Genomic DNA, 27,096 nt, shown 5'->3' on the forward strand with positions numbered 1-27,096 from the left:
AGCAACCAAGCAACCAAGCAACCGGCCAGACTGAGCTATAATGGCATAAATAATGACCGGTCTCGGTACTTACGCCCGTTTTCTTCCTGCCACTCGACGCACGACCGCTCGGCCTTCTCTTCGTCTTCTTCTTTAGCTTTAGCTTCTTTAGCTTCTTTAGCTTCTTTAGCTTCTTTAGCTTCTTCTTCTCCCGGCTTCTCTTTTATATTATTATCCGGCTCAGAGAGGAATATCGCAACTACTGTCGCTACGAAATTTCATTAATGCCGAGGTGGTCACCGGCGCTACCGAATTGCTCGGGAATTATTGCGGATTAGCCCTTTGCACCTGGGAGGTTCACACTGTTGACGTTTCATGTGGAAAAGTTATTAAAACATTGCGTACCGGCTAATTTTCAGAAAACTGAATTGTGCGGATGGGAATTTTCAGTGAAATCAACTTATATCACTATACATACAAAAACTCAGATATCATATTGTTATGTAATATATTTTAAATAAATAATCAATTCGATTCGAATTTAATAGTTGTTTAGATGCTGTAGTAATTAGCAAAGTTGCATAGCTAAGAGTCTTTATATAAAAACGAGATTTCTCGTTACCAGTGCGCAATGTGTTAACACTAGGTTTACGGGCATTTATTGTACACTTCATTCTATTATTCCTAAAAGAATTGCTCGTTTATTTAGATTGTGGAAACTGGAGGTTTGATAGTAGGTAATTGGGGTACATGTGTGATCGCATCAATCAAAATCGGCGTAAACATTTACAAAATAATATTTCTAACATCCAATATGCGTCAATTTGACGCGTTCCGTAAACCTAGTGTTAAATTATGTTATTTATAAGGGTGGAATATGGAAATAATTGTATCACTTCGTGTTTCTGGTTAATAACTTTCCAGTGAGAAGAGTTAATGTGGAGGGGAAATGTTTATGGTGAGTAAATAGTAATACAGTAAGTGTGATTGTTGATAGTTAATGATAATAGCGTTCGTCGTTACTGTGAAGGCTGTGTTGTATCGAATTATTCGGTTTTGATGAGATCTATAAAGTATTCGATGATGTAACGCGATGATGGAGGTCGGGACTACGGGAAATCATTGGTAATTCGTTCTAGTATCGTTCGTCTTTGTTCTGAGGGAATCATGTCGCGACTATTAGAAGTTCCTTTGTTTTCGACTGTCTTTGCTCTATTTCGGTTGTTTAACCCTTTACTCTGTTTTCTACTGTGGATTTAGAGAATTGATTGTTGTTTCGTGAGACTGGAGACTCTTTCATCGCGCAGGGCAATCGAGTACCTTCGGATACTGACGGACGTGCGTACGCGCCCATACCTCCGAAAGGGTTAATCCAATTTGATCATCTTTCTTGACAGTTTACTTGCCGGGTTCTGACGGGAATCGGTAGCGACGGTAGCGATGTTATTAACGCCGGGCCGCGCCGGGGAACGCGGTGAGGAAAAAACGATTAGGGGAAACGCTTTCGACTGAATTCGAGGAGAGAATGTTTGGATGTTCGAACTTTGAACTATTTGAGATATTTCTGTGTTTCGATGTTCGGAATGTTTAATGTGTTTGAATGTTTGGATGTTTGGAACGTTTGGATGATCGGTATCTTTGAATATTTGAGTGTTTCGATGATAGAATGATCGATCACTTTGATGTTTCTGATATATTTCAGAGTTTGAATGTTTGAACTTTGAACTGTTTAAGATATTTCTGTGTTTGGATGTTCGAAATGTTTAATGTGTTTGGATGCCTGGATGTTTGAAATGTACGGATGATCGGTATCTTTGAATATTTGAGTGTTTCGATGATAAAATGATCGATCACTTTGATGTTTTTGATATATTTCAGTGTTTGAACGTTTGAGTAACAGAATGATTGATAATTTTCGTGTCTTTGGATATTGGAACGTGTGAGTGTTTGAATGTTTCAACATTTCAACGTTGCGTTTCAAACATGGCGCACAGAAGTGGCGGAACCATATTGTTTGGCAAAGTAATTTTGCTTTACGTTAAACACCACCGCTCGCGTGTGCCAAAGGCGCGATCAATCGATCCTGCGAAGGTAAACAGCAATGTTTCCAAGTAAACAGCCCTCCGCCAACAGTTACACTACTAATGAATCATTTTTTAAATTGATTCCTCATAGAACTCGCTAACAATATAACCAAACTTCCCATTACTGAACAACAATATTCTTCACAAACTTCCATCCACAAAAATCAACATTCTAAACCATACACATCCTCCAAAATTCTCCAAATACCCAAAGGTCTCAACAAACACTCAAAAATCTCACACCTAAACTCACTAATCTCAATCTTTCATCAACTCAACCCTTGATTTCGCACGTCCTTTCACCAAAAAATACCGAAAGGATCATGAAGACTTACTGCTTCATGACGTCCGTGCCATTTTTTCATCGAGCAAACAAGAAGATCTGTCGACATCCTCCAAAATTCTCTACTAAAATACCCAAAGTCTCATCAATAATGACTCAAAAATCTCACACCTAAACTCACTAATCCCAATCCTCTATCAACAACTTAACCCTCGATTTCCCACATCCTTTCACCAAAAAATACCGAAAGAATCACGAAGACTTACTGCTTCAGTGACGTCCATGCCATTTTTCCATCAAGCAAGAAAAAAACCGTCGAAAGGGGTTGCTGGGACCACCAACGATTTCGTTCCGTTATTGAATCTCGAAGGTATCGAGATTACGGTATAATCGTATTGATAACAGCGCCGTATCCCCGGACTCCGGTCGCCCTGTCCCCGGCGGTTTCCCATTTGCGAGGACAAAGCCCCTTTTAAACCGCTCCCTTTGTGCTCTTAATTCGTTGCCGTGCGTGAAATCAACACGTTTTTCCACTTAATTCACGGACACGCCTGTTCCTCGCGCTTTCCTCTCTCTGCCGCGGTGGCTGCTCTCTTCTCCTTCGTTCCACGTTTCCCACCTTTTTTTTCCCCTCCTCCGCCTCCTCCACTCCTCCGTCCCGCTCGCTCTCGCGCCTTCTGTTTTTCGAGGCTCTATCGGAGTCGACACTTTCGTATCGCCCGCTTTTCTGTTGTTCAATGTATACTTCCTGTTCCCTGCGGGCTACCGGCTTGGGCCGCAGCGCTCCGCTCTTCGGGGTGGTCCGGACAATGATTCGAGAAACCGTGATGATCGTTGCGTAAAATAAGGGGAACGTTTATCGGACGTTTGTCTTGGGAGACCGTTTTTCTACCGATTTCGGGGCGAGTGGAACGGTGCGATCGTGAGTGTCGCGTTGGTTTTCGTGTGATGGGAGCTTTGAAACGTTTATGGTGGGTTGGGAAATGTTATTTCGATTCTTTTCTTCCGTTAACCCTTTGCACTCGGAAGTTCCTCACTAGAAATGTTTAACATTTTTTGACGAGGCGAAGACGGTGTTCCTTGAAACTAACTCGAAGGGAAATCGCAAGTATATTGAGGAACAAAGCTATTTTATTCCAATATTTCACGTATCAAGGCATTATAGAAAGTTCAACATATAGTTTTTAGATTTTATAGTTTTATAGTTTTAGAATTTATATCAAACGTTAGACGAATACATTCATATCCTCATTTAGAGCCTTGAAATCTTTTCTAGATCAACGGAAGATTCTCAGACACCACTTCCCTATCCTCATTCCATCGATTCTCCCACACAATTCCATCACCTATTCTATCCTACAAACCTTCGCATCAACACCACAAGCAGACATTAACCCCTTGTACTATTTACTTTCGTTACTAAGCTCGCATAATATTTTACTATCGACAATTTGTAAGAAATACAACAAAACTTTGCATTCTACTTCAGGTGAAAATTTCATTTGAAGATAATTTCAATAATTTCAATTAGATTTCAATTGATTCTTGTTAAATTAGTTTAGAAATCTTCATCTCACTCGTCATTGTACGCCAAAGGGTTAATAAAGCAAAGCGATTCCTCCATTCACTATCTATTCAAACATCTTAAAACCTCAGACACCCATTCCCTTCAAGAAATCTCATCTTACTCATCTACTAAAAATTCGTCGCGTGAACTATTTAAACCCGGAAAACTCGAAAATCCATCGAACACGTCGAACAATCGAACCTCGAAGGTTTACGATCGCAACGAGCGTCGTTGCGCAGGGAACACGACGCGGCCTCGTAAATAAGGTATTAAAAATGCTTCCAATGTTTCGGCGTGCCGGGCAATTATTGCTATTAAGCGAAAAAGTACGAGCTCCGCTACTTTCCGGCTCGAAATTCCGTCTAATTTAATATCCCTCGCCGATAAATCATTCGGGGCTTTCTAATTTGGTAGGAGGTCCTGCGGCCTGGACCAAAATTGGCCCTTTGTCGGAGGCCCGGCCGAAGTGCGAAGAATCCCATTAAACGCCATAAAGGAAGAATTTCTTTTTTCCTTCCCTCCCCCTCCCAGGCCTCATTCTCTCTCTTTCCTCCTCTCGCCGTGCTGCTCGCCCTCTCCCTCGCTCCTCCTTTCGACCAGTCCCTCGATGATTCTTCTCAATTGTCTCGTGTTAATTATCTCGGGACTCGATCGACCAATTACCAGAACTGTCTTGACACCGTGGTTCTCCGCGTTGCCCTTAAAATTCGATAGAAGCGAATCGAGGGAGAGGGAGGGCAATTGAATTTTGGGGAACGGCCTGGTTATATGGAAATTTCGACGTTCGAGGCAGTTAGAGGGTTGGAATTCGAGAATTGTCAGGAATGTTGTGGAAAAATTGCTTAGGAAATGAAAATCATGGAAATATAATTCTAATGAAGATAGAAAATAATAAAATTATAAAATTGCTAGTAAAATAACATCACAAAAATGTGAAACATTGACAATTTTACTTCAGTGTCATTGTCTTTCCGACAATAAAACAGATGTTTTGTTCCGCTCTTAATTAAATTAATATCGAGAATATAAGCTTGTTGGAGAGTCCATTAACATTCAACTTCCGTCGAAATGGAATAAATTCAATCACTTCCAATAGGTCCATTAGGAGAATCGAATTTTTATTTGGAATTGACAGCACATGTTTCAGGTATATACAATAATTTATTTAACCACGAAGCAATGTTTACATTTACGGGCGTCTTCGTGTGAGTACGATCGAGTACATGAATTATATTGCGCTCGCTGATCATTCGTAAATCTCGCAGGTGAGCTTATCCAAACGAGAGAAAGGAAAAGAAACGATTTCACAGGCGAGTAGAAACACTCGTTTGCCAAACGAGAATCGAAAATTCGATACTTTTGAGTGTCGGTCGATAGAAACGACCCTTTCGTCGACGTTCGGTTTCGAAAAATTGCTTTCTTCCTCTTTCCCTTTACTTTTTTTCAATAAATCAAACGTGGAGGGTATTCTCCGTTCTGTTTATTTCTCGAATCGGTGCAGTGCGTTCGTTCGAAAAGTGGGCACGATCACTTTTTACCCACACTGTACACTTCCTCGTGATCCTCAGCGAATCTTGGCCCAGCTATAAATTATATAATTACCTATGGGGGACGATAGAGTGACTATTAGGGGCTACAAGTATAGTTACGAGCTCGTCGATTCTCGCGCGTTCGATTATCCAGTGAATTTCCATGTCTCGAGTCGAGTGCTTACAATCGCTCGCGGGTACACCCGGAGAAAAAAGTGCACGCGCACCTCTTCATCCTTTCTTTTCCATCGGGAATGACGTAGAGTTGTCATTTCGAACGTTCAATGAGATTCTAATGTCGAAAATTCGATAAATTTTGCTTGAGAATTCGACTTTCCGTTTGAATCGCGTTAATTGCGCTAGGAGAACGTTACTGTGAATCGTTGTGTGTTGATTAACCCTTTAATATTTCAGAAATTAGGGCAGATCGAGGCGAATCGGATCAGTTCAGATTTAACAACGAAAAACTAATGATGTTTTAGCTTCAATATGAGCCAAAAGAATTTTGGAAAAACTGAAAAGTGAGAAATATCCGACCCCAAATTTCGGAGTGAACTCCTACTCAAGCTTCCTCGATTCATTTTTTCTTTGATTCACCTCCCTCATAGATCACTGTTTAAAATCCTCATTTCACATAGACATTCGGTGTTCATAAATTCTATAAATTCTATGTTAAAGTCTCAAACATTAAGCAAAAGAATAATTTCCTCTCTCCTCACTCGAACGATTCACTAATTTCGCAAAATTCCTAATTGCAATCAGGAGGATTTGAAGTCTCGAAAATGAACGATATTTCCGGTTGAAAATCGAAGACCGATCGACCGATCGGCACGTTTCGCCTCCGACTGTACCCGAGACAATACGTTTAAAGTATCTTTACGTATCTTACGGTTTCGTTTGAGTATCTTTAAGTGTTTATCAGGTATACTTTACTTTACTTATCGCCTCTCAGTGTATCCGAGTACTCCTACATAACGTGCGCGTTACATAACCGCGAATATCGTTGCGCCGCCCGCTTCGAGGAACCGATTCCGGGCCATCTTTTTTGCATCGGAATCGTTTGCAGCCGATTATCCGGGTTTTCAGCTGTTCCATCGGCACGGCGGGACCTCCGTCGCTCGAAACAACGCGAGATCGCGACTTTGATTCGGTTGTAACCCCTTGCCCGGCGATCGCTTTCGCAATCTCGCTCGCTCGGATTGCTCGATCGTTAATAATCTATTAGGAAAAGAGAATAATTCCACGTTCATCTGTGTTCTAGTTCAACGCTAGAACTGCCGAGCACTTAAACCGTCTCGTTAGCATTCCTTTATGAATGCTACTAGCGTGAATTTATTAAGTTTTTATTGGTTTGTATTTCAGTTCAGGTATTACTAAATCAGCTTCTTTAATCAGTTCTTAAAGAAGTATCTGTACCTTTGTAATCATTGATAAGTTTGACCTACTTGATGGTTGTAATGTTAAAACGTAACGATTAATAATAGAAATATTATAATAATTTGAATTCGAACATCGTTTGAAGAACTTTTGACGCGATATTGCGTGGCAAGGGGTTAATATTGCTTTTTACTTGGTAGTGTATAATTAGAAAGTGTTGGTTACTCGAGAAAATAGTTGGAAACGTTTCAGTGATATTTCTATTGATTTCTTCATCTTTTAAATTTGAGTCTTTTGTGCTGAATTGATTCGATCTGTTAGAAAATGATAAAATTTGATATTGATTCGCTTCAAGTTCGAACAACGGAGAATCCACCGTGTATATTTACAATATTCAGAACACCTCGCTGGAAAATGAGTACACAATACAATGTCACGAGACAGATGTCCATGTTTCCGTTCGTTAAATACGTTACTAAACTTTAAATATATTAGTATATTCAATTTATCGTTTTATACCTTTACCTATCACTTCTCTCGTTCTTCCCGTCGTTAGATCGTAATCCATCATTTTCTTCTTCTGATTTCTCGGAACATCTTCGAAAATCAATTCCAATGATCGGAAATTAGAAATACGTTCCCGCTGATCTCGGCGGCGGATCGTCGGGAACAAAATGGCGGATCGTCGTCACCTTTCGTTGGGTTCGAGAAAGCTGTTGATTAATGGAACCATCGAACTTCAACGTCTTTCAATTTTAAAACTTCAAACTTTCGAACTTTCGAACCTCCATGCTTCAAACTTCCAAGATTTTGCATTGTACCACTATTGAAATCATGATGACGCTATTATAAGAAATTTCCCACAACGATAAGAAACGTTACAATCCAAATTCTAAGCGAATAACTTTAATTGCTCGATGGTTCCACCGCCAAACGACGCCAAAAAGCCAGAAGAAACAGCCATGTCATTCTTCCCGCGGCCGGTCGATGTTGGTGAACCCTCGAATAACCCCTGACCCGCGAAGAAAGCCGACGGATCCAGGAAAAACGCGATAACTAGCGTATCGACCGACTCGCTTAACCTAGGGTGACCGGGCGCCTCGACTTTTCGGGGTTCGCCCCCGTTTTCAGTCGAATCTTACCGTGCCCGATATTCAACCTCTTACCCTATCACTTTCTCCAGCGTTACACTCGCCAGAGCATCATTACTAGAAGAACAAAGTAACTCCATGTCCACTTTCTAATTAAAACTCGGAACAATCCAATCGCGTCTACAAGCAGCATTGAAAATCTTCAGCTTCGTCAAATAAACACTGAACATCCACAATTTCTAGGCTCGATTCTTAATTCTCCAATCATTACACATCGAAACATCATCATTCCTAGATCCCCTAAAAGCGCAGCAAGTCCTCTTAACTCTATCAACCTCCTCGCACCGCGATTCCCACCGATCACCCTAGAAACTCAGTCCAAGCGATCCGCCATTTCCAACGACCGCAACCGTCTCCACGCAGCGAAAAAAAAGGTTAACAATTCCAGACGCCGAATCCTCCCGACCAAGTCTCACGTGTCAAGAGTCCCTCGATCACAGACATCCGTCCCGTTCAGGTCGCAGTCTCGTAGGGCACCTTCGCCATGCCGAACGGGAATCCGCCCGCGTAGAGCGGCCGCGGCGCAAGAAGATGGCCCCTCTTGTCCTCGATATTCCTACTGATCTGCTCGTCGTCGGGAGCGATGATGTTCTCAATGGTGAACGGTTTCTTCTTCTTCTTCTCCGGCTGGACGGCGGTCTGGCCGGGCACGGCGACGTCCATGGGTACGCAGCCGTCGGCCATCTTGACGTCCGCGCTGGAGCTCCTGGGCACGTCGAGGAACGGCCTCGACTCGTTCTTCTCGTGGATGCCGGGCTCGCCGGCTGCCGGGCAGAGCTGCCTGCCTTCCGGTAACTCTGTCTGGAAGTAGGACAGCTGGGAGACGTACGGGGACACCTGGAACCCCGGGAAGCTCCAGTTGCCGGTCTGCAGGAGGTTCGCCGCGTCGTATCCGCGGAGGATCTCGTCGGTCCCGGCGAGTCTCTGTCGGACCTCCGGCGAGAGGAGGTAGTAACCGGAGCCGGGGTCCGGTGTCGGGAAGCCTGGTGAACCGTTGCCGCCGGAGGTCATGGTCAGCCGACGCTCCTGCAGCTCCCAGCGCAGCAGGTCGTCCCGCAGCCGGTGCAGGTTCGCCACGGTCAGGCTGCTCGACTGCACGCCGGGGCTGATCGAGAGGACCGGCGACGACTCCGAGTGTGGCGGAGGCATCGCCGATGCCAACGCCTGCAGCTCCGACTTCAGCAGCTCCTTGTCGGGCTTGTGCAGCTTGAACCGCTTCCGGCGCCGCAACAACGAGCCGTTCTCGAACATCGAGAGCGCGGCCGGGTGCAGCGCCCAATACGCGCCTTTGCCAGGCCGGTGCGGCCCTCTTGGTACCTGCAACCAACTAGTTTTTAGGGTGTGAGAGGGTGTTGGTGATGGTTGCTTTGGGTGGGAAGGTCCTTTGGATTCAACCTCTTGATGATTGATTTTTAAAATGTTCCTGATTAGAGGATTTCAATCTTCTAACTTAGGTGAGGATGCTTGGAGATGCGTGGTAATTGTTGTATTTTGGTGGAAAGGTCCTTTGAGTGGATTGAACCTCTTGGCTGGTGATTGATTTTTAAGGTGTTCCTGATTAGGATTGTATTTGGATGGGAAGGTCCTTTGGATTCAGCCTCTTGATTCGGGATTGATTTTGAATCTGTTCCTTCCTGGTTAGAGGTTTTTGCCTCTTGGCTAAGGCAAGATTCCTTTTGTAAAGGAGCTGTAGCTCCGGGTGGCGAGGTTCCACGCAGACTGCGCGTAATGAAAGTAGCATTGCGAACTGCGACTGGTGGAATTTTCCACGCAATTATGTCGGAATAGGCAACGGTTGCATAGCTGTCGGTGACGGAGAAAGAAGTGAGCCGTTATCCGCGAATTCACTGTAATGGCCTACGGTAGCTAAAAGGTTAGCTCCGCCGCAGTCATTGCTATCAAGGAAACTGAAGCCTCAGAGGCTCTATCGAACTTATCTATAGAAACAAGAAGATTACAAAGCAATTGAAGGAATTCTTGTTCCAAAGGTCAGTCGATGAAGCTAAGCTTCGATCCTCTTGTCTTCGACACCCTAACGTATCATTGGAAAGTACATCTTCCAACGAACAGAATCCCATCGAACCTATGCAACGCAAGATTGAAAAACCTATCAAAGCCTCCTCCCAGTTTTGTCCAAGAAAGTTGCTTCGACTGCCTCCACAAAGTTTCCTCCTTCACAAATCACTAGGATCGCGCCGAAAAACTAATCTGTGTGTTGTAACGATCCCCGATAAAACGACAGATAAACGAGCAACGAAGATAATAGACATTAAGAGGGTTGAAGAATTGAATTTCGAGAACCGGAGTTCCCGAGCGCGCTGCAGCGACACCGCATCGGTTTTTGCTCCTCGTTCGAGCTGCCGACCATCTGTTTCGCACCTGCCCCGGCCCGAATCGATCAGAAACGCGATCGCCGCGGCGAAGGATCACGAAACCGAGCCGTCCTCTTTCCCCGTGACTTTCCATCGCGAAATCTCCGTCCGCACAAAACCAACAACCCGCCTTTCGGGGCTTGTCTGCCATCATCGATCCAGATACACTCCATCGAACGGGAGACGCTGCGCTGCGCCGCGCCGCGCCGCCATTTTGGACCAGACCGAACACGCGTGGCTAATTCACTTTCACTTTTAAACGCCGGCAAATGAAACGGACACGTAATTCGATAAAATCTACACGGCCGGGAGTACAGAACACTCGCGGGATGCGCGAGATCGTATCGGAACGCGAAGGAAACGCTACAAGATTTTAATTCCCCGATGTTTATCCGTTTCAACAGCCTCTCGAAACATTCACCGAAAAATATCTGTTCGACCACTGTAATTTGCTATATCTTTATTAAACCGACTGTCCACTCGATGTTTACTTATTCACCGCGAATCCTTTGATTTTTATGTATCGACGCGCCGGTATTTTGATCGGGAACGTTACGATGTTATCTGAAAGTGGAACGAGGATCGCGTTACCGCGGATATTTATGCACACGCGGCGACTGTAAAATCGCTTGGCGCTTCTGTTTCAGCGAACCGACGGACGAAACCAAAAGCAATTCAAGGGGACGCAAAAACGAGAGCACTTTGGAGTTACTTCAGTAAATCGGCGGGAATCGACTGAAAAACTGCTTCAATTGTACTGTAAGTTTATGGTGATACTTGTAAGACACCCCTTGCCTTACAATGTTAGACCCGTGGTGAACATTTCCTTCGAATTCAAAAATTATTCTGTTACATGCAACTTCTTTCTCGGTTCAATAAATTAACCGACGAACTGGCATCGATCACACTTAAAAAATCAATCACGAGGCAAGGGGTTAACAAAGTTTCACGCCGCACGAGGAACCCGATCCTTCTCATCGTTCCGATAAACAGTTTCAACGTTTGTATCTCGGCGAACTCTTCAATCGCGAGAGCGCGGCTCCATTGTCGATTGTCCGGAATCATTCCCCGGCGTAACGTCGGCTCGGAATCATTTTTCCCTGTCCCCGGACCGGAGGAATCGACTTCCTCGCCGCGTGTAAACAATGAGCCGAAATCTAAAGAGAAGGATCGCGTCCCATCAATCATGTTCCCACTTTCTTTATCTGCGGCCCGATCAGCGCGGTTACCAAGCGGAAAAGAATTACCCGCCGGCTGCCTCTCTTTGTAGCGTCGCCATTGTTTCCTAATACTCGCGCGACCAATGGCCGTTTTAAGTTCAAGGCGAGCCGAACCAACGATTCCGAATCAACGGGCGTCACTTCGGGAGCCCGTAAATCCTGGAGAGATTCATGATCGCCGTGAATGCTCGAGTTCCGCGCGAATTCGGGACAGAAAACCGCCGCGTTAGAGGGTCGGCCGCCTCTAACGAGCCGCGACACGCGACAGGATTCCTCCGCCATCTTTAACTCGCCCCACGGCGCGGCCGAACGACCGTTTTCTGGACGAAACTCGATAACCTGAGAATTACGAGCGATACTAACAAATACTTCGGTCAAAAGTTGTAAGATAGAGCTAAACATACAGTGGTTACATTTTTGTTATCAAGTTTATTCGACAATGGACATTTCACGTTTGAATTCCAACGTTATAGATAGCGGAACGGAGTTCATTTGCATAAAACATTGATTTTTCAAATGAAGATCGCTTTGTATAGCAGAGAGTACGTAGCAACACATCGGTAACCTTCGATTTCAGGGATTATCGAACAAAAAGAGGCTTTACGCTTAGCATCGTCGAATTATGCTTGAAATTGATGACCACGGGGGACTCAGTGAACAGGAGTGATTAAAACGTGGACAGGCCGAGACAAATTAGCATCTTCGGTGAAGGAGTAATTAAAAGAATTCCGGGGGACTGTCGGAACGGGGACTTCCACGTGAAATCTTGGACAGATTGAGATAGATTAACGCGGGATTCAAAGATTATGCGCGTGAGAAACTGGAAATGACTCCTTGGGATTATTAATTATCCGATCGGCGGATTAAAGAGGATCGTACAGAAATCCAATAGAATCTATATACACAATGATCAAATGGCAAACGGTCTCAGCAAACTCCTATCATATTTCTAAACGCTTTGAACTTTGGAACATCTTGGCGCAAGAAGGTTCACCTAGAACCATCAAAAGGTTCAAACAGAGGACCCATCGAAATAAATTTGTCCAGCCCTCTCCTCGTCTACTATAAGACTCGAAAACATCAATCGCCGTTGGACACCTCTAATCCCTTAACAGGCAACGGCGAAGTCCTGAAAATAGATTACGAACCTTGATGAAACAGTCGTTAAAAGACAGATTGTGCCTCAACGAGTTCTGCCATCTGCGTGTGTCCTTGCGGTAATAGGGGAACCGGTCCGCGATGAACTTGTAGATCTCGGCTAGGGGCAGCATCTTGTCCCTGGACGACCAGATCGCCATTGCGGTCAACGAGATGTAGGAATAGGGCGGTTTCTGGTCGCCGTAAGTGTCCCTCGACGGTCGGGGCATCTTTCGCGCCTCCCTGCGTCACCTTGGTCCTCGCAGACAGACAGCTAGCGTCTGGTACACGTCCGTTCAGGCCCTCATCGCGGTTCCTTTGCACGGAGCACCGCCGTACGTCACATTTTCTCATCGCATTCCCCTTTAACCGGGTGGACAGCCGACGTCGGGCTCGATTTAAACCGTGGACGTCCTCATGTCAACCCCTGGCCTGGAACTACGGTTGCTATTTAGTCGGAACATTTGTCTGGGATAGAGGACCTTGGGACCGTGGACGTTTGTGCCTGGAACCTGGACGTTTCTCGCTGTTTCCTGAACTTTTGCTACTTGGAGACTCCTTCGAGGTTCAATTTAACCTTTCATCGGAAGCTTTTATCGACAAGTGTATTCATCGTTTCCTAATGAGATGTTAGTGGTTCTTTTCGCAACTGTACGTGATATACAGTGGTGGAATTATTCTGTTTCATTGTTTCGTTTGTAGGTGCATTGTATGAACGTTACTACCGAATCTCAACTTTGTTATTTCACTATATAGAACCAAGTGACTAAGTCGACTCTTAACCGAAAGGGTTAACGGAGCAATGCTATGTATAGTGGCGTGGGACTTTTATTTGCTGGGTCGTTAAGTGTTGTGCTAGGTCACTTCTGCGAATTTGTTTCCGCTTGTTGTCTGAGTTACGGCAGTTTTTGGTAAGCTTGAAATACTTCTGGTTCGTTAAGAGTTAAGGGTTGAATTGGATGGTTGAGATAGATGAAGCGATGAGAAGATATAGACGTAAATAGTTCGGTCATTACAGAGAATCTGAAGCCAGAATAATTGGAGGAAATGTTCCATTCGTTGCAGATGTTCTAAATATTGATAAGTTCCCAAGATTGTTTCGTAGATGTAAATTTCGGAAAGCCCCGCGAACCGATCAGACGGCTCGAAAATGGTCGGAAGTGAGACGTCGCCGGAAAATCGTGACGTTTATTGTGGGACAGGCTGACAAACGCGTAATAAAACTCACGAGGGTTGGCTCTATAGGCACCGTCATCGTTTTATGGGAATCGTAGCGATGTTCCGATCGCATAACGACGGGGGGCCATGGGTTTATAACTTCTCTAATTCCCGAGGTCTTCATCGGCGCGCCGCGTCCAGCTCATTTGGAGCTCGAACGCGAGAACGACGAAAACCGACGATCGTTTATGGGAGATCGGTTTCGGAGTCGTCTTCCTAGGTCAGAGGAACTCGAGCAGATGCAGAAAAGCCGACGGAAACATTTCTAAACCGAGATACGCGTCCTGGAAGCTGAACGTTCGAACAGTTTCCTCCGATAATGAATTCAATAAACAACTCGCCCGAGCACGAAAGGCGTTTCAATTACTTTCAATCAGTTTTTCCCTTTGTAATCCGTTGATTGCGAGTTTCAGACGAAAGTCCCATGCGACGCGAGTGCTTCGTGCAGCTGCGGATGCGCGAGAAAAATGCACGTGTTCCGTGCATTAGTCGCAGGATGATATGGATAGAAAGGGCAGTTGCGAGTGACTGACACGGTAATTGGCGACTGACGCACACTCGACGCGTTGCTCCCCGCGAATCGTGTCTCTGAATTATACGTTTACGCGCGGGGTCCATCGAGACCCGTATTTGCACACAGCGAGACTTAAATATATAACTTTAAATCAGTTTTTTCTTGATTGATTAACGATCGCCGCGGAACGTCGAGTAAACGCGCGTGTTTCAGTGTTGCGTTCGATGATTATACGTATTATTCGGCGAAATGGAGCTGGTACGTGGAATCCCTTGGAAACGAGGAATAAAAGGAGCATCATTGTTCACGTGCAGACGCGTTTCTCGCTGAATGACTGTAGCATTATTGCGAAAGAAAGGTTTGTCCGGTGAAAAAGCAACGTGACGGATGGTTCGACCGCGAGCAACAATGAAAGAACCTTGTTCCCCTCGGCGAAGTGACGAGAAAATATGCAAAGATAATTGCTGTCCGGAGTAGTTAGCGCTCGATGTCAATAATCATTTTTAAAACATTTTATTTAAATGACTCCCGTCCACGAGGGGGTGAGTGCTCGGTTATGGTCGGTGTTTTTACGGCCCGCAGGTGGGGCGCTCATTGTTTTCTCTTTTTCACGGTTCATTAAATATTTATTCACGTGCCGGGGACCGTAGTAAACCGTTTCCAAACAGGCGCCGCGATCGAGCAGTTTTTGTTCGGAATAAACGATCCGCAATTAGAAACGACGAATAATTGCTCGAATTAACGGGACGAATCGATTTAGCGCGGACGCGTGTCGGCAAGAGTAAACTTTGTGCTTGAATTATCGGCCGAACGTGAAACAGTAATTAGTTTCACTGGAAAATCGCATCGGAACCCCGCAGAATATTTATCTTTAACACTGCCATTCGACGAAACTAATATTGCCACGGATATTATCGTCTAAAACTGTAACACGTTACACTTGCAAGCGCTGTAGCTCTTTCTGCTTTCGATTTCCCAATTCAGAAGGCTCGTTGGATCTAACACTAGAACTACCGGCCTCAAAATGGCCGATTTCAAGATTTCGATTATCATCTCTTGATTATATCCAAGATTTATATTATATTTCCATTACATCCACCGATTTCGCCATTGTTAAAACGATAAAGCTTCTCTCGTGACGAATCTCAAAGCAAATTCTAATCTCAAGAAATCTGCTTTATCAATTTGTACAAAAATAGCTCAGTCGTATTGCTTGGTGGTTTTAGTGTTGATAAAAAAATATCGCGATGGAGAAAATCATCGCGAACGCTAATTGGAACAACGGTGGAGGATCGATGCCAGATAAAACACGAATTTCCCAGCGTTCTTGAAAAATGAATGAGTTTTTTCATTAACGATAACGATCGGCTGTTTCTGTTGTTTGTTTTTCGCGTGGCCCGTAATCCTTGTAGCGGTTTGAGGGGATCACGTCAGCATTAGGTAACAGAGAGGTCGGATTCAAAGGAGATTAGGCCGCGTTAGGTTGAGATAGGATCCGAGCTGTAGGCAGCGGCCTTTTTGGACCGAATATCCGGTTCTGACTCGGTTGTATCTCCAAGTTTCCCGCTGAAGTGGGTCAATGAAGATTGACACCGTGCACACAGCCACCGGGCACGGTGCAGCGACAATTATTTCGAGGAATCCCAACAAAAAGGGCTCGATGGGCCTACATCTCGTTTCGACTGAACGAAAAGTGAAATCTGGAAGGATTAAGGAACGAGACATGTGGATTTGTCGAGAATCGATGACTTTATGTGTTACCAACGATGTTTCCTGTTGTTTGGTACCAAGTGGATTCAATCTTTTGTTTATCTGATTCGATATTTAAGTCTTTCGTTAAGTCTAATCTGTTTATACTTGCAATAGAATGTGGTGACTTTGAAATTTAAGGGGAGTAAGTGAATGTGAATGTTCTATTGTTGAAGGAATGAAGTTAGGCGATGAGGATATGTTGATAATGTGTTGTAAAGTGTTAATTTGGAACTGAAGTTTATGCTGAAATTGAGTGTGACTTTGGAAGTATAGTTTTAGGGAGAATTCAAGTTTAATTGGCTACTGTGAGGTGTGATTGATAGAACAATTGAGGAACAAGACGAGTGTTAGTGTTTGTCAAGTTTTGTTGAATACTTTTAATGGTTGTCATTGCGCAGAAGTAATGGTCGCGCGAGGTTTCAGCGATATGACGAGAATTGTGACGAATTATTCATGGAATAATTAGAATTCTTTAATTTGAGACTATCCTGATGACTTTTAAACAAGCAGCGTCGCAGGTTCTTTAATGCTGAAGAACTACGACTGAAATGAAATTGTTCTGCGAATAACTGCTATCACCGTTGAATCAACGAAAATGAGGAGAATTAAACTAGTCACACGCCTAATCGATTTGTTGAACTGCATATAGCCTGGGCGATTCACTCAAATTGATCGAGACTCGTTTCTCCGCATTCCCCCGCGAATGGTCAGTCGTTACCGACGGAAACGGACTTCGAAAAGCGCGGCGACCGCTCGCGAGTCGGATCATTCTCGCGTGACAACGGTGTGTTGTGTGTCGTGTTGGATCATCGAATATTTACTTTGACTTTCAATATCGTGGAGTATAGACCGAAAAGGAAGTAACAGGGAGATACATCCTTTGTAGACGGTTTAGAAGAGAGTCTAATGAATTGGTTAGGTAGTCTAGAATGGTAGATGATAGTTGAGGATGTAATGTAGGGGATAGTCTAGAGGATAGATTAGGGGATGGTCTAGGGGACTATGTAGACTATCGTTTAGAGGATAGGCAGGAAAATGATATAAAGAATACTCTACAGAATAAATAGAGAATAGTTCAGAGGATAGTCTAGAGGATGGTCTAGACAATCAGTTAGAGGATAGTCAGGAAAATGATCTAAAGAATACTCCACAGAACAGTGTAGAGAACAGTCCAGAGTAATCTAAACAATAGTTCAAGGAATGGTCCATAGAATAGTCAAGAAAATGATCTAAAGTGATTTAGACAACCGTCTAAAGAACAACCTACAGAACGCTTTAAAGACCAGTCTAACAAACAGTCCAAAGACCAATCCAGAGCACAGTGAAAAGCATACCCTAAAGAACAGCCGAAACTTGACCATCAAAGAATCATCCTACAACATTTCGTTCAACTTCATCCCCAAGGAACTTCATCCTCAACGAAACCAACTGAACAATACGCAGCATTAACACTGCAAGACCTAACACGAAGGCTAGCAAAGACCCAAACGACAGTCTCAATTGTCCAACGAACAGCACCAGGTTCCCAGCGTGAAGTCCACGGATCCGTCGATCGTTAATGCGACCGTCCCGCGGATGATCGATTGTTTTATCGGGGAACCGCCCGCTCTGTTTGCGGATGCAAACGAGCGTGCTTTAATCACGCCCGCGGACACCGGCTAATTAGCGCGAGACGAGTTCCTGCTGGTTATTAAGTTGACCCGCACACATACCTGCCATGTCGGGCGGATTCCTCGAACCCGTTCCGGGTATATCCTTGCAACAACTCACTGTATCTCGTTCGTTTTATTGCGAGCCGGCCGCCCGGCGAATCCCGTGGAACCGTTCCTCTATTTTTCCCCGAGCACGCCGGACCGACTCGATCCAGGCCCAGCGCGAACACGGTCCCGGAACCTCCCGCTCCCTTGCCTCCGGGATGCGCTTATCGACGAGTTAATTGGTTTCCGCGACGAGGAATATAGGTTTCGCGCGGGTTCCACCGGAAACTCCCACCGGAGACTCGCAATTTCCTCGAACGAACCCCGTGAGACCGCTTCCTTTCAATTAGATTCCGTTTGCAACCACTCAAGCCGTCCGTCCTCCACCCGAAACCATCGGAACACGCGGAACTGCCCCTTTAAACGGCGCCCGGCTCCGTCCTCTTCCTCGGGGACACCGAACTGGCCTCCATGATCGATAGATTCGCCCGCCAAGTCCTCGGAACTCGAGTTTCCCACCAACAAAACAACACTGCACGCAATCCTGCTCAGAATGTCGCGTTCGAGCCGTGTGTCGACTGCAGTTTGCGGCGTCTCTGATCGATCCCAGTCACTCGCCCGCACTTCCGTCGAACGGCTCTTCGCCGGTGAATTTTTCCAGGCGACGAGATCCACGCGAGGCGAAACACACGCGGCCGGAAACCGAGCGATGGAAAAACCGGAAAGGAATAGGAAAATCGAGCAACCAGCGCCGCGTCTCCAGGGACACTGCGCTCGAACGGTACCCACACTACCGATGCAGCTGTTCGACCCCCTCCCCAGCACCGGCGAGCCCGGGGAATGAGCGATTGGCCGGCTCCGGCCGCGCCCACCGCGCCTCACTCGCCGCCGAGGCCGAGTGGGCGGCTCGAAATCCCTTCCGCGGCGATGCTCGCGTTTCTCGGTGCCGTCAGGCCTTCCACGTTTCGCCACTTCTGTCGTCGAATCACCGGTTTGTTAACATTGCTTTCATTAGGCATTGAAAGTCGATGATTCGGACCTGTTGGTGACTGCAAACACGGAAATCCCATTGGATTGACGGGTCTGATTTCAATGGAGTTCCTCGGGCTTTGTGGGTTTATGGTGTTACGTCGAAATTGATACCCGGATTGCCAACATATGGCGGGTTTCAGGTGTCTCCTGCTGGAATTGCTCGGAACCGAGGTTTTCGATTGCGGATCGTTGAACCGAGCAATTCGATCGATGAATGGGACGAGAGTTTTTGGAGAAACTTCGTGCCAGCTTTGTGGGAGGTTCCTTCGTAATTTAGAGGCGGTTGCGATTGCTTTGACAGGTTGTGTTGTGGTTTTAGATGTTGGGATGTTGTCAGGATGAAATTGGTATGGTTATGGTCAGAATATCTTCATTGTTGAAGCCAAATAATGGATGGTGGGGTCTTTCTCGATGAACGATGTACTGCTCCTTGAATTTTGTGCATTTTAGTATTGGGGAAATGATTGGAGAAGCTTCTATTTTGTGAAGGCAATATTGTTTGAACCCTTTCTTCCTGGTAAATGTGGAGCAACTACTTAATGAAGCGAGAACTTGCAGGCTACTCTTTGTCCAAGCTTCGTGAAACTTTTTCGGAGTATACTGATCTTCTTCAATCAAGATTTATGCCGTCAAGTCATTAATCTTATGATAATTCACTGTTTGATACGTTAGTTTAAATTCTAAGAGAAATGTAGGTTGACAATCAATGTGACATCATGATTATTCAGTTTCCTTTCCGAAGCTTCAGTGAAGTTATCTATCTAAAATTGTTCTTCTGGCACAATAGTCTATGAAAATTCGATTTTTGCTTTTGTGGATCAGTTAAATAAACAAAACCCTCGATCTATCATTAGTCTAGTAAGAAAATGTTGAGTCTTCAGTAAACAATACCAGCAAATTATTTACTCAACCAAACCCAATCATCTCCTTTCGATAATGCAAACATTACCCAAAGAACACAGCAAGAACTAACCAGAAATGCACATCAACAAAACACAAAAAACCATTTCAGCAACGGCAACAAAACGACACTCATCGAAAACGAGATACTCCCATCGAACCAGCACGACTTTCCCAAAGAAAAACGTACGAGTTTCCAGCGGTGAACTGAAAAACACCGAATAAAATCCGGCAACATTCCCTCCGGCCGAGGTATTTACACGCCGGCAGTCCATTAACACCTAAAATCGTCTTCTCGCTGTCGAAAAGAAACTGGCAAACTCGAGAGTCGCCCCTTCAACGTTCGGAGACAACCTACCCGACATCCGTCGCGATGTTTAATCCCATTACAGGAGACTAATGGGACGCTCCGGCCCGCCTCGAAAATAATTATCGCGTGCCCCGCGAAAAAACGATCTGTCCCGGGAGAAGGCTCGAAAAAAGTCCGCCGACTTCACGGAATTTTTACGAGCGTCCGGCCGACAGTTAAGGCGTTAATAAATCCCGACCCACACAGCGCCGGGGGAACGCGCATCCAACAAATCATGTACAAAAGACGAGCGTATTTTCCCCCGGCCCCCGTAAGTCCTTCGATTACGCGCATATTCAATCTCGTGATCCAACTAATCCTTCCCTCGTAGACGCAAAAACACACATTCGCCTGGTCTCGCCTCCCCCCCGGCCCCTCGAGCTCCGTTTACTACCACCCTCGCGTGGCGGTGCCTGCCTCCACCAGCCTCTTTATAACCGAGTCGTTAATTATTTTCGGTCGCGCCCCCCGCCAACCCCGTCCCGGCGCGGCGAGCGGCGTGGGCGTGGCCGGCGTCCAACCACGTCGCCGTTCTCCTGTCTCTCGCACGTGGTGGGCGCGGCCGGCCCACGCACCGCCGGTCCCCGCGCCGCGATTCGCCAGGGGCGTGGCCACGGAGGTTTCAATCGGAGTCAGCAGCTTTCGCGTCGTGACCGGCCCAGAAAAAAGCGACCGGGCTGCGGGAAGATGACGACGGGAGAGGCGAACGGGAGATGGGAGCACGGAGAACGCTCTCCTCTTCGAAAATCCCGCGCGGTTCCGCCCCGGCGAAACGGTAGCAGCCACGCGCGGAATATTTCGATCGATCGGCCCGAAACGGGCGTCGATGGACGTCGCTGACGACGGAGACGGTCCATTCCGACGTTTCGGACGGTCTGTTCTTCACGGATGCGACGTGTGCTTTGAAGATGGAGATTAAGGGACGGGAGACTTTGGTTTGAACGGTATTCTCGCGACTTTTTTCGAGTTTGACGGTGAAATGAGGAATTGATGCGATGAGAGTCGAAGTGGGATGGAAGTATTGAGGTTTGGAGAGATTTTAAGTTGCGATTGGGGAATTTGGAGTTGAGCTACTGCCGTGGCGAATTGACGATGTTGTTGGGTGCAATTTGTCGGTGGAAAAGAGATCATTGAGTTAATAAAAGGAGAATCTAGGATTCCTACTGTTTCCGCTTATTGTAGCTGGGTTTTTGATGAAGATTGATGAGAAAGGAAATCAACAGAGGTTAGTTTTCTTCATCAGTGGTTATTTGAAGTCGGGAGGGAGTGAATGAGTTTGAATAAGCTCTTAGCCTGTATTTTACTGCGCATTCCACTGTCAAAGGCGGTTAAACACTAATGGATTCGATGTTGTCGAATATTTTGTATTATTTTACGTCTATTTCCTAAAGGAGGAGGAAACCTGTACCCGCGCAATACAAATTAAGAAAACACTTTGAGTAATACTTACTAACCCTTCACCTCGCGATTTCTTTCGTTGCTGCGTCGATCAAAGTGAAAGTAGTAATAACCTCGTGTTTCCTTACTGGAACACCGATATTTACAGACTTCTATTTCAATCTATCATACAATCTGACTGGATGCCAATAGCAAGGGATCAAAATACGTTAACAACTTCTTTCACATTTCAAATCTATAATGACACAGTAATGCTCCAACCACTAAACAACTGGTCGGAAATACAAAATCACATCTGAACAACACAACTATAAATCAAACAACAATGTATCAAAAAAGTTCAAACATCGACACACAAATCTCCAACGCAACAGCAAAATTTACATTCACGATTCCTAACAATCCTAACAAACATAAAATCAACAACATTCTCTGCACTTCGGCTCCGACATTCCAAATCGAAAGCCGCAAACGAATCTCCAACCAAAAAGAATCATCCAAACATCCCGAGACCGATCCCATTCAATACTCGGACACACAATTTCTACGCAAGCCATTATAAAGATTCAAGACCGTGCGAACTGCAGGAGATCAAAGAAAAAGACACCCAATGAGCGTCGACAGGAGAAAAACGAAATTCCCATATCGCGAGAAAGCAGTTCCCACCTCGCGAGCATCGGCGCAGCCGTTGAACGCGATAATCCAGCTGGTCCACTTAGCGGCCGCTTCCACCTGCCAGCCTGTTTAGCATACGACTTCGCCATTCCTCCGAGGCCGGCTTCACAATAGCCTCCGACAATGCCGAAACGAGCTCGGCACACGTGCAATCATCGCGGTTAATGCATCGATCGGTAGCGGCGCGCTCTAACTTCCGACCGTTTATCCGCGGATCTGCTCGGCCCCATCCGTCTTTTTGCGCTGGCTGGCAAGCCAATTCGACGAATTCAATAACTCCGGTGTCCCGTGCGCTCCCGAGCAACGACCTTGCCTCCCACCCCTCCGACGGCGAGAGCCGAGCGTCGCGCGGCCGCGATTGGCCGCTGGGCGTGGCCGCCACGCCTAGCGCCGTTGCCAGGAGACGGCGCGAGGCGTCCTAGCGTTCGCCGCAAATCTATGGACGTGGTGTCACGCTCCAGAGAACCGGATCGTCGATCTCCGAGGCTGGGATATTATCCCGGCTATCGCGGGACCAGCCCCTAAGAACGGGCCCAACGAGGAACGCGAGTTATCGTTTCTTCGTATTGATTCTGCGAGCCCCCACCCCTAACGTGGACCAATACGACCGGCCGCGATCTTCCTCGATCCCCTTGTGCACGCTGACATTTTCTTCGCGGTTTCCGATTGATTCACGTTCCCCCGCGGTCTGTTGCCATTCCGAGACGAGACTTTTGCGAAGGGATTATGTGTTTTCTTACGGTCTCGCCGGCTTCCCTGTGTGTACAGTGCTCTGTACCAGCACGGGATCGGCAATGGAACCGTTATAATAGGCACGTGTTTTGCTGGCCGGTCGGGCTCTATTGAAATTTGAACATCGTTCGATGCTTCTGGGAATCGTTCAGCTCCGCGGCGTTGTTTTTCTCGAATAGAGATGGATTTGACTTCAGTTGTTTTATTTTGTTGTTGGGTTTAATGGGGTGGAGATGAGCTTTCCTTTTTAGGAAGATTTATGTGAATTTATCGAGATTCACGTTTTAATCGTTGATGCCAGATTTTTGATGTATTGTTTGCACTGTGTAACAGTGTGTTGGATATTCTGAGCTGTAAAATTAATGTGCAGTTGATTCTGATAGTTTGTATGCTACTGATCATTGGATTCATGATCCTGGAAGTTTTTTTCTAGGAATTTTTGTATGTACCAATGTTATTAACTCGTGTTCCCTTGGTTTGTTCACTGTATTGTTGCAAGTGATACATAAATTTGTCATTTCATGCTTGTAAAAGTGATACGTGCAATTACAAATGCAAAGGACAAGCGAAATTTACGTCAGTTGATAATTTAAAGCTATAGTAATCATATTATTGCATTAACCTAGCAATTATAAATAATCTCTTAGGAAAACCACCACTCTTTTGAAGCATTGACTTTCAGATTTCTAAAAAATGTATAGCTTCTATACTTACTAATTTTTTTATATATAATATAGATTTAAATACCCTGCGATACCACTGCAAAGGAAAAAAAAGCTTGATATACGAAGTCTCAATCTCATTGCACTTCCCATATGCTTCCGACAAAAATTTTAATTGCAATATATCATTAAAGTGCATTGTAGCGCCATCTAGCGGCAAAAGTGTGTACTAGCTGGCTAGTAGCTTGAACCTTTCTGCCACAGATGGCGCTGGACATTGTTTTGGTATTCATTAAGTAAATGATAATTAAAACTAGCACCAATCGTTAACAATTATCAATATCTTTACAAAGATCACGAAGAGCGGTTTACAATAAATAACATACGTTTGAAATATTCACTATGTTATATACTAATCTATTATTATTAACAAACCTAATTATCTAAATGAAATTTTAAAGCATAAAACAAACTTTTCATCAGATTTACATTTCAATTGTATGTCTTAAAATTAGAATATTTAATGACAAATGGTAACGTGTCTATTGGTCAAGCATGAAACCTTTAATAATAAAAAAAATCTAACAATTTCCCTTAGCATTCAAATGGTAATGATAAAATAATTATTTCTCAACTAATTAATTTCAATGAATTTCTGAACCTTGAAAACTATGGAGACAAAACGTAACTGAACTTATTAATAAACCTAATTATCAAGCATGAATCCTTGAACAATAAAAAGACACCTAACAAGTACCTTTAGAGTTCAAGTGGTAATGATAAAATGATTATTATTCCATGATTATTTTCAATGAATCTCCGAACCTTGAGAATTATAGGGACAAAACGTAACTGGACTTGTTACTGTAAAAATGACGAGGTTGGTAAACTTTGATGACCCATGTTTTCCTATCGAGTTGTACGTGTTTCTGTTGTGAACAGATAGTGTCCATCCGCACACAGTCCACCTACACACATGTATACGTGTTGTTCGGGTACTCGATAAAGCCTTTTGTTTACCAATTACTCCGGCAACCGAAGGGAATTATAATGAGTGACGATGACCGAGACATCGACATTGAGAGCGATGTAAGTCCTTAAAACCGTCCTACCAATGAGTCCTATTAAAAAGTTCGTTTTCCAGGAAGGCGACGATTCCGATTCTAGACAGAGACATTCGAATAACACCCAATATTATTCCCAGGTAAGCCTCCTATTTACTCTCTGACTGATTAATTCTCCTTTATTTTACGTTTTCATTCATTAATCGATCGGTTAAGTGAGCCAAACCGATCCTTTGAGCGTCAAATCGTAACGCCTTTGAGGTTAGTTTGACGTTTCTTACGTAAACAACCATAGAAAACAATCAGTTTTTGTTTGAGATGATTTGTAGAATCTCGTGAATTCATTGTGCATTTGTGAGGGTGGATTTTGTGCTGTTTTCAACTGGGATTATATGTATCTATTTAGATGTTTACGTGTAGTTGTTTGTAAACAAACATAAGAAGTAAAAGAAAGAACGAAGGAACAGTGTTGATCTGAATTAACATGAATCACACTGGTTTTTTTTAGAATAGTGTGATCTAAAGTAATGTGGTTGTTTCTAGAGAATTTTTATTTATGTTTGTAGGCGGAGAAACGTGCACATCACAATGCATTAGAACGTAAGCGTAGAGATCACATTAAGGACAGTTTCTCGAGTCTTAGAGACTCTGTACCAGCATTGCAGAGCGAGAAGGTTGTCAGCAGAGCACAAATACTAAAGAAAGCTGCCGAATATATACAATTCATGCGCCGTAAGAATTCCTCACATCAGCAGGATATCGATGACTTGAAACGACAAAACAATCTTCTGGAATCTCAGAGTAATTATACTTTTATTATTTTAACTGACAAGTAGAATTAAGGGCTATTCAATGTTTTGTACCAGTCGGAATTGTTTACAGTTCGAGCTCTGGAGAAAGCAAAAATAACGGGAAATTTCGCAGCCGAAACTTGTGAGGTCACAAAATCGGAAGGAGTACCAATGTCGGGGTACAATGACACAGAGTCAGAGTCTTCGGACAGTGAAGCAAGCAGAACCGTACGCCAATCAAAAAAACTGAAAGTTGGTGGACTTCATCATTGACCAATGGTTTGACCCAAGCTTTGTTGTCTTAAAAACTTATTTTCTCATGACAACCGAATTCTATATAGATATTTATTCCCCCTCCCCCCGAATGAAAAGGAAACATAAGGACATTTATTCACTGAAAGATGAAAGGGTAGAGGAGTGTGTCAGTGAGCCGTTAAATGTCTTAGAGCCAGTGTACAAAAGCGTACAAAATATAGGTAGCGTTATGCTTATTCGAAGATTGATATAAAAGAGGAATGCATTGTGAAACACCTTTGGGAAAGCCTTTTAAAGTATTGACTTTATAAATTTGTAGGATGTTTAGAGTTTTTAGAGTTATTTTATCGGCCGAATAATCATTTTCTAGAATTAATATTGTATAATAATATTATCAGATTCTGTTGTTTTTTTAGATTATTGGTAATGTAATGTTATTTTTGTAATTACGTTTCAAACGATCGTACTAATTCCGTGATGTTCCGACAGTTACGATCTTAAATTAAATTTCTTAATTACTCTTTTTTTTCTTTTTTAATAGTTATCCATTCGACTATGTATGTATCGTAGTCATTGTTTTTTCAAAAAAAAAAACCTTTCGGACACTGTAATTATTTCGTTAAAAAAAATACGTGCTCAATTGTAATGCGAAACTTGAATTTATTTGATCGTTTTAAAAAAAAGAGTTTAATTATATTAATACAAATTTTAATATTATTGTAAGGATAATAAAAAATTCGAAAAACCATTTATGCGATTGTCTTCACTTTCGTTCCCTCGCGTGTTGCCATAAAATAATAAAATAATATAATTAATATTTATTGACTTACCGGTCGGTGAACTCTTCGCCATTTTGGTCGTTGCAACCCTTTTGGAGAACGGCTCCACGAACCCCATAGCTTGACAATTAGATTCTTCCTCTTCTTGAGCACAATCTGTAACAAAATGCCATTAATTTATATAAAATGATAGGAGAATAAATAAATTTACATAATTGAATATTAGTTTTATACATAAATACATAAAATCTGTGTTATTTTATCGAGAAGGATAAGCTAATGCAGCAAGAACGTGGTACCGCGGAAGGGAAAATTTCAAACTTACATTTCCATTAAATAAATCTTTCTCGGTTATTTTCACGTTTTTCACTTGTTTCAACGACAAACACTCTGAAAAAACCACTTTAAACTGCAAATTATGCGGGAGCGAAAGCAACGCGGTTTCCTTACGAGAAATTCAAACGCACTATGGTCGCTCGAACGTGATTGGCCGAGAATATTGCAAACTTTTCCCGCCATTTCTCGCCACATTTGAATCGCGCGGGAATGCATGAAAATGTCAAACTCACATCTCGTTTA

The 27,096-nt window shown here is 44.1% G+C and overlaps 2 protein-coding genes across 5 annotated transcripts; one reads left to right on the forward strand and one right to left on the reverse strand.

The window, feature by feature from the left end:
• Positions 1-5,017: 5,017 nt before the first annotated feature.
• Positions 5,018-27,096, reverse strand: LOC116425774 (uncharacterized). Of its 3 annotated transcripts, XM_076374228.1 has the most exons (4): positions 26,843-27,096; positions 26,569-26,673; positions 12,711-13,137; positions 5,018-9,287 (listed from the first exon to the last, which is right to left on the reverse strand). In XM_076374228.1, exons 3-4 carry the CDS (start codon positions 12,927-12,929, stop codon positions 8,424-8,426), a joined length of 1,083 nt encoding a protein of 360 aa, XP_076230343.1. In that variant the 5' UTR covers positions 12,930-13,137; positions 26,569-26,673; positions 26,843-27,096; the 3' UTR covers positions 5,018-8,423. The 3 variants fall into 3 exon arrangements, with proteins under 3 accessions (XP_076230343.1, XP_031829772.1, XP_076230342.1); XM_031973912.2 differs by lacking the exons at positions 26,569-26,673; positions 26,843-27,096 and adding an exon at positions 17,896-18,636 and having other exon boundaries at positions 12,711-13,131; XM_076374227.1 differs by lacking the exons at positions 26,569-26,673; positions 26,843-27,096 and adding an exon at positions 17,896-18,636.
• On the forward strand, positions 24,540-26,486 carry Max (MYC associated factor X). 2 transcript variants are annotated; one of them, XM_076374229.1, is made up of 4 exons: positions 24,549-24,717; positions 24,773-24,832; positions 25,259-25,493; positions 25,575-26,486. In XM_076374229.1, exons 1-4 carry the CDS (start codon positions 24,679-24,681, stop codon positions 25,754-25,756), a joined length of 516 nt encoding a protein of 171 aa, XP_076230344.1. In that variant the 5' UTR covers positions 24,549-24,678; the 3' UTR covers positions 25,757-26,486. The 2 variants fall into 2 exon arrangements, with proteins under 2 accessions (XP_031829844.1, XP_076230344.1); XM_031973984.2 differs by lacking the exon at positions 24,773-24,832 and having other exon boundaries at positions 24,540-24,717.

The sequence above is a fragment of the Nomia melanderi genome, chromosome 2 (genome assembly GCF_051020985.1).
Source record: "Nomia melanderi isolate GNS246 chromosome 2, iyNomMela1, whole genome shotgun sequence".
In the NCBI taxonomy this organism is placed as follows: Eukaryota; Metazoa; Arthropoda; class Insecta; order Hymenoptera; family Halictidae; genus Nomia; species Nomia melanderi.

Excerpts from the sequence above, each read along its gene's own strand:
- LOC116425774 (XM_076374228.1), bottom strand. The coding sequence starts at position 12,929 with ATGCCCCGACCGTCGAGGGACACTTACGGCGACCAGAAACCGCCCTAT. Across the intron at positions 9,288-12,710 it reads TTAACGACTGTTTCATCAAG|GTACCAAGAGGGCCGCACCG; the intron begins GTTCGTAATCTA and ends AGTTGGTTGCAG.
- Max (XM_076374229.1), top strand. The coding sequence starts at position 24,679 with ATGAGTGACGATGACCGAGACATCGACATTGAGAGCGAT. Across the intron at positions 24,718-24,772 it reads ACATCGACATTGAGAGCGAT|GAAGGCGACGATTCCGATTC; the intron begins GTAAGTCCTTAA and ends TTCGTTTTCCAG. Across the intron at positions 24,833-25,258 it reads ACACCCAATATTATTCCCAG|GCGGAGAAACGTGCACATCA; the intron begins GTAAGCCTCCTA and ends TTATGTTTGTAG.